At 39.7% G+C, this 7,784-nt stretch overlaps 1 protein-coding gene across 1 annotated transcript; it reads left to right on the top strand.

The window, feature by feature from the left end:
- The first annotated feature begins 5,481 nt into the window (after window positions 1-5,481).
- On the top strand, window positions 5,482-6,991 carry LOC103985241 (galactolipase DONGLE, chloroplastic-like). Its single transcript, XM_009402884.3, has one exon. It carries the CDS (start codon window positions 5,525-5,527, stop codon window positions 6,845-6,847), a length of 1,323 nt encoding a protein of 440 aa, XP_009401159.2. The 5' UTR covers window positions 5,482-5,524; the 3' UTR covers window positions 6,848-6,991.
- Window positions 6,992-7,784: the final 793 nt, after the last annotated feature.

Raw genomic sequence — 7,784 nt, 5'->3', positions numbered from 1 at the left:
ACCAGCTCAAAATCAACCTTTGTCTCTTCCGGATGTCATCTTTTCCTCGGCAGGATGCACTTTTGGGTTGATACCGAGGTCATTCAATTAGCTCCATCTGCGCTTGTTTTCTTGTGATAAGCTCCACAACGTTTCCTTGTTTAAATGACAGCAACCAAATGTTCTGTGTCGTCAGCATGTCATCACCTCCGTCGGTCACATGGTCGGAAACAGGAACCCATAGCATCACGTGTAACCCGTGACCATGGCGTGTCTACAACACTCGTAGCCCCACCCAGTCCACGACTAACACGTGAGACATTATCCGTTTATATATATATATATATATATATAAGATAATTATCATGAAAACATTATTGCTTTTGGGTTTTTTCCAAATGATACCCTTCATTTTTTAGATTTTTTTATTTGATAATTTTAGTTTTTTTTAATACCTTAAGTATTCCTTGTTGTTATATCTTTTTCTTCATTTGTCGTAATGATAACATTCTTGATTGCTACCCTCCCCTTCAAGTGGGCATTGTCAATCATCTCAAAGTTACGTAGCTTTCTCAAGATCTCGATCGTATACAATAAACCTAATTATATAATCGACACCATCATATGTCTTTCAATGTTCATTGTTTATACGGCTCTCTTATCGATGTACTCTTCATCTTTTATCATTTCTATCCAAAATCTATAGTCTTTTACTTCGTCATTATTCAATCCTAGCACATATATCCTATTGTGACGTTTCTTTTTTCTTCCTCACCTTGGATATGCTCACGATATGTCATCATTTTAGAAAAATAAAAAAATAAAAAGTTATTTATTTAGAAAAAATTGCTCTATCGTCATTTGTTTTGTTTTGGAGGAGGAGTTGCAAATGGATATTGAAGTCAAACTATTTTGCTGGATAATATAATGCTACATTCAAATGATGAAATTACAGTAAATTTAAAGGAAAAAAAGAGACAAACACACATTCAAAATTTAAGAAATTATTGCTAAAAAAATCAAAACAAAACGTAAACGATCATTTGGCGTTATTTTGTAGCATTTAAATTATCTCAAATCATGATGGATAAAAAGAGACTGAATAAAATAATTGAGATTATGGGTTTTGGCAAGCGAAGTAAAGGAGCGGCGGCTGCAAACAACCTTCCCAACTGGGAATCTTACTTTGACTGCCGCAATTTGGCCTTTTCGCTTACGTACGTGACAATGGATCATTCACTGTTCCGACACGTGCCAACCACTACTATGTTTCGTGTACTTTTACTTTCCTCGTACAATGCTTCTCATGATTCACACTTTTGATGATGATGATGGACTCTAATTTTCTTTTTTTTAAATAACGAAAACAATACTAAATTCACAATCTTACGATAAATTATCAAAAAATTTTACTGATTAAATTAATTTATACCTTCACCGACAGCATTCATGCACAACATATTGGATGGCGAGGTATGAGCTAGTGCTAGAGAGCTTAATGAACATATTTGGGATCTCTATATAGGCGATTTATTTAATTATCAATATTTCGTGGATAGATATTCTATAATTGATACTTTTACCAAAACATATATGTTCTATGAAGTAAAAAATCATCATGCGTTGACGTCATATCTTAATTTTATAATTATTGATTAGATTGACGATGATGATGATGATGATGATGTGATCCTTGAATATGTAATTTTTTTATTATATCATTAGAATGAAATTTTAAAATGACTAATTGAATTCATTATAATAGGATACAAAGTTATTTACAATGTTAAATTTTTAAAGTTTATAAATTACATATTTACAATTAAGAATATATATATATATATATATATATATATATATATATATATATATATATATATATATATATATATATATATATACACACACACAATTATAAAAAAACCCATGAACTATATATTTAAAGGTATGATGAATGTCATTAAAAATTTTAATTGTGGCTTGCTAAAGATTAACCATAATGATAGACATGCTTTAGAAAGGCAAATATGAAAATAATTTATGTGCATGAATACATGCAATTTGCCTCTATGGCCCACCGTCAACTATAATCGTAGGTTCCGGAATGGTCCCGGGAGGCATTTCCTGTTCCCTGGCTCCTCCGAGACAGGCGACCCTGCGGCCGTGGCCGGTTACGCCGACCACGAACGAGCGCCGTCTCTTCCTAAATCCCCGCACGCGTTGCCAACTTCCAACTGTTCCTCCCTCCGTCTTATATGTCTTTTATATGTACTTCCAAATGTTCAGATACGACAGATATGATATGATAGCATGTGATCCATGCAAATTGAACCTTTTATCCATACATGGCGAAGATTTTGTGATAGAAATAGCGACCAGAGAGAGATGTGAATGACACACATTCCCTCCTTGTGGAAGCCAAGTTGTCAAGAAACGCCCCTCATCGACGACCAGACTGCGATGGACATCTCGAGAAAGATGTAGGAAACGAGATTTAGACAGGGAAAAGTATGTAGCTGATTCGTGTCGTTCTCTTGTCATTCTTCTTCTTCTTCCGGCATGATCCCTCGGTGCCACACCCACACACCCATCAAATCCACGCCAGCGTTTTCCTTCTCCCTTGGAAGACTTTGCTGCAGCCACGAGTAGCAGCAAATGAACAAAACGTTAGCACAGTCAAGTCCGAGCGGCAAATGTCACCACAAGAGTGGCAACGGAGTTTTCCACCTGTACCTCTCAATCACACCCGAGAAGACAAACTAAGATTGTTCTCTCTCACAATATAGTGTCTGCAAACAAGAGTGCATTTGTGAAAACCCACACTCGATTCTTTGCGGGTTAATTGGACTTGATATGTGAACAAATCTCCATCTTGGAGCATCGACCAAAAGGAAGAATTTGAACTGTTTCACAATAAAACGCAGCTTTAATCTTTGGCAGTATGGAAGCTACAATGAAAATGAGGGCACCTATACTGATGCACCTTCCTTGGTCATCTTTATCCACAAGACTCAAATCCGTCGATAAAACTATGCGAATCCTCTAGATTTTCCATATGATCGTTCCCTCATCTCTCTTTTCTACAAGTCCTTGCACCATGGGTCCTCCTGTTGTAGGCCATGTGACGAGATTAACCATTCTTCAACTCAGCTATTAGAATGACGACGACTCAACGATGCTCGATGAGAATTCATACTCAATTATCTCCGACCAAAGAAGGCAGTAAACAGTGGCTTCGACGTTGGAAACAAAGATTTCTTGGATTAAGGTGGACCACACTTATATGTTTGAATCGAGCATGGGACATGTTTTGTTCAGTTGACTACCAGCGTTCAAAGAAACCGAGTTATTTCAGATGTCAGCTGGTGAGAGTGAGCAACGGGAACACAGTTACTTTTCTTCTTGGGTGGAACTCATCATGCCTCAGTACTATATATATATATATATATATATATGTCAACAAAACATTGCATTGGAATTTTATTGTTCCTATCGGTCCTTCTGACATTGATTTCCTTGGACATTTTATTTATTGATGAGGAAGAGACTAATAACAATTTTTTTTGCATCAAGTGATTGAAAGAACGTTCTTTCTCCATCATTGTTCACATCAACAGGTTTCTTTGTGAACAAAAATCTACCGCCACAGCAACACTTGCTTGCCTTCCATTTGGTTCGATATGGACCTCTCATCTTTAAGTCTTTCATGTGAACTCGTTTGCGTATAACAGAAATATCTTTAATATAGGAAGTAAAAAATGAATAAATATTCTGCATTATTTTAAATTCAGCAGTGATATTTGTTTTGAGACAGATATGAAACTGATTTTGATACTAAAGGTAAGTATACATTAGAGCTATCTCCCTACTCTTAAATAAGTTATCTCAATGTACACAAAAACAAAATACTTTTTCGCAAAAAAAAAATTCCAATAAACGTAAGTATACATTAGAGCTAGATCGATCTCTTTAGCATCGAAGGCATATGACACAACCTGTTGGAGGGTAACATGCATATTAAATCTTTTTACCAATTTCAAAATCTAGGTTTTGTATCTATTGTTGAAACATATATGCCACTTTAATTATGTTTCTTGTAATTTAATTATTTTGTAACCTCTCTCTATATTTTTTAGCCCCATTAAAAAATAGCAACCTAAATATGATGTTTTTAATAATTTGATTATGATGATATGATTGTTGATAATGTCTTTATCAGATTTGATTTTGGGCTACATATGAAGGAGTCTAAAGATGTTGAGAAGATGGTTCAGGTATTCATAAAAAGACAGAGTGGGGTGAGTGTTGAAGTAAAGTTATGGATGAATAGTAAATAACTGATATTGGTAATAGTAAATTAATAAATTTTATAATAGATTAGATAAAAAAAATATTTTATAATATGAGTAAAATATTTTCGTTTGGATTCATCATTATTATTATGCTTAGGTCACTGTCATATCATTTGGGTATGTTGCATGTAAATAAGTTGCTTATAGATGTTTTATAACTAGACCATTCATTTACAAAATTTATGAATGCAACTAAATTTCTATGTGTTTTTTTTTTATTTTTAAATTAATTCTAAGATTTTACTGTCAAGCATCTGAGTTAAAGTCTTTTAACCGTTGAAGCAACTGATATATTCATCCGTTACTCACTGTATACTATATATATATATATATATATATATATATATATATATATATATATATATATATATATATATATATATATATAATACATGCAAATAGCCAAACATCTGCACTTATAATTAATATTAGAGATATTTTTACATATAAAATATTTTAAATTATTTTTGGGGCTTTTCCCTGGCTATTATTCCATTTAATAATGGAAAAAGGCCAAGGGTGCTGTGAGAAGAGACATCAAAAGTTGATTTCCCATTGTAATATAACCATTCCCATTACAAACTATATAGCTTGTCCATCGTCGGGACGAAAGGGACGTATGGACGGCGGAGAGGAGAGTATGGGAGAGGAGGGCCACCCCACTGACCACCGTCAAATGTTCCACGTCCCACGTTTTACATCCAATCCAAAGGCCTCGATTAAATGAAGTCTTCCCTTGCCTTTTTTATCCGTGTTGAATACACCACCGTAACGAAGACATCAGCAATCATCATCGTCGTCAAAAGTCGAAATCAAATCAGAGTTTTCAATACACATACGTATATATGTTTATGATAAACAATTATTTTGTGTCAGCAAACATTTGCGTTTTCTTTTTTTCTTCTTTAAGATTCGTGCCATCAGCCGCACACCACGAGATCTTGAAGGCAAACCGACCACTTCCAAGGAAAAGAAGGATGAGGAAAAGTTGATTGCAGACTCGCCAGAATTCAACGCTTTTTTGCGACAAATGGAGACCATGCGATCCAATTCACTCGTTTGTCTCACCTCCCACAACCGCGTCCCGGATATATATGTACGCCCCTTCCACCTCCTACTCCACAACGAACCGCTCTTCTTCAGCCTGATCTCCTCCTCCATCCCTCCCTCTCTCGCGGCGCTGCGATCACGGCATGGCGTCGAGCTTACCGGCACCGAGACCTGGTCTCTTGTCACACGACGTTAGCGGGCGCCGGCGTCGGGTGTCGGCCAAGTCTGTCGCCGCATCCACCGTGGCGATGCGGCCTGCAGGCGCCGTGGCCGCGCCTAGCGTTGGGATCAAGCAGTACACGGCGGTCGCCGCCGCTCCCAGCAGGCCCGCGCTCGCTAGTATGTGGAGGGAGATCCAAGGCGCCGACGACTGGGAGGACCTCGTGGAGCCCCTCAATCCCTTGCTGCGCGACGAGATCGTGCGGTATGGCGAGCTCGTCGTCGCATGCTACAAGGCCTTCGACCTCGACCCCGCCTCGCGGCGCTACCTGAACTGCAAGTACGGGAAGCGGAGCATGCTACGGGAGGTGGGCATGGTGGATTCCGGCTATGAGATCACCAAGTACGTGTATGCGACGCCGGACATCAGCATCCCGACGCAGAGCGGTACCTGCTGCAGCCGGTGGATCGGGTACGTCGCAGTGCCGTCCGACGAGGCGGTGCGGCGTCTGGGGCGAAGGGATATTCTGATCTCCTTCCGAGGGACAGTCACCAACACCGAGTGGATCGCTAACTTCATGAGCTCGCTCACCCAGGCGCGGTTGGACCCCCACGACCCCCGCCCCGACGTCAAGGTCGAGTCCGGCTTCCTCAGCCTCTACACCTCCGACGACAGCAGCAGCAAGTTTAGCAGCGGCAGCTGCAGGGAGCAGCTGCTCTCCGAGGTCTCGCGGCTCATCCACAAGTACAAAGACGAGGAGCTGAGCATTACATTGGCCGGGCACAGCATGGGGAGCTCCCTGGCTCTCCTCCTTGGGTACGATCTCGCGGAGCTCGGCCTGAACCGGGACGGACTGCGGCAGGAGGTGCCCATCACGGTGTACTCCTTCGGAGGCCCGAGGGTGGGGAACTCGGGATTCAAGGATCGGTGCGAGGAGCTCGGGGTGAAGGTCCTGAGGGTGGTGAACGTCAACGACCCCGTCACCAAGCTCCCGGGAGTGTTTCTCAACGAGAACTTCAAGGTGTTGGCGGAGAGATACGAGCTGCCATGGAGCAGCTCATGTTACGCTCATGTAGGGGTTGAGCTAGCACTGGACTTCTTCAAGATGGAGAACCCTGTGTGCGTCCATGACTTGGATGCTTACATAGGGCTGTTGAAGTGCCCAAAGGTGGCGCAAGTGAAGAAGAATGGCGCTGATCTCCTCAGCAAGGCAAGGCGGTTTCTAAGCGAACAAAGCTTCGACACATGGCGATGGCAGGACGCAGCCATGCAGGTGGGCAACCTGGTGCAATCCTTAAGAATCTGAGGCCTGGAGGGACCATGAATCCATATAGAGAAGATGACACTCTAACCCTAGAATATTTGATAGGATTAGGAGGCGTATATAGATTACACACACACATTCTTTGATATGTTGTATATTCTGTAGTTTTTTGATAGACAGAATGGGATATCATGCATGCCGTATCTTCACATGAATTCAGTGAACAGCATTCTTCTCGTTGAAGCACAAATTCCTAACACCTATTAACAAGCTAGCTTCTCATCGGATTTGGTGCATTCAACTGTATAAATCACTGTCTTGCTCTGCACTCAACATAAGTGTCGATCTTTTACACAGCAAAGAAGAGAAAAAGATGGATTAGTGTTCACGCCATCAAACTTCTGGTCTGTGTTTTCATACCACAAGTCTTCCATTACCTATATTGAATCTTAAGCTTTTGAATTGTCACCAAAATATTCTTAAGCTTTAGAACTTTACATAAAATAAGTATGGCTTTTGGTTTAATGTTTTTGAATATTTCTCTTTAAAATTAGACGTGAAGAGTTCAACACTCTCATTTATTAATTCTGATAATGGACGTGAAGGATGCATGATAAAAACATTATTTCCAGAAAATCCCATGAAAGAAAGTATCATAAAACCTTACGGCAAGGGTTTTCTTAATCTTCTATTGCTTGCTATCCTCCAATCTCATGATTTTGTCTACACAGTGAATAAGCAGTATTAAATGCTAAAATTGTCCTGTAATGGAGCTTCTTAACACCTTCTTCCCACAAAAACACACAGGTCATCTTCTGGGTCTACTCATCCTTAGCTTTGTCAACTTTCTCTGCTGACCAATATGCTCATGCATGCAACTCATGTTTCCAACATAAACATGTCTTCCTGTTCATAAGTGGGAACTCTCTCTCTCTCTCTCTCTCTCTCTCTCTCTATATATATATATATATATATATAT

The sequence above is a fragment of the Musa acuminata genome, chromosome BXJ1-5 (genome assembly GCF_036884655.1).
Source record: "Musa acuminata AAA Group cultivar baxijiao chromosome BXJ1-5, Cavendish_Baxijiao_AAA, whole genome shotgun sequence".
In the NCBI taxonomy this organism is placed as follows: Eukaryota; Viridiplantae; Streptophyta; class Magnoliopsida; order Zingiberales; family Musaceae; genus Musa; species Musa acuminata.
This window is presented reverse-complemented; position numbering and strand designations above follow the sequence as displayed.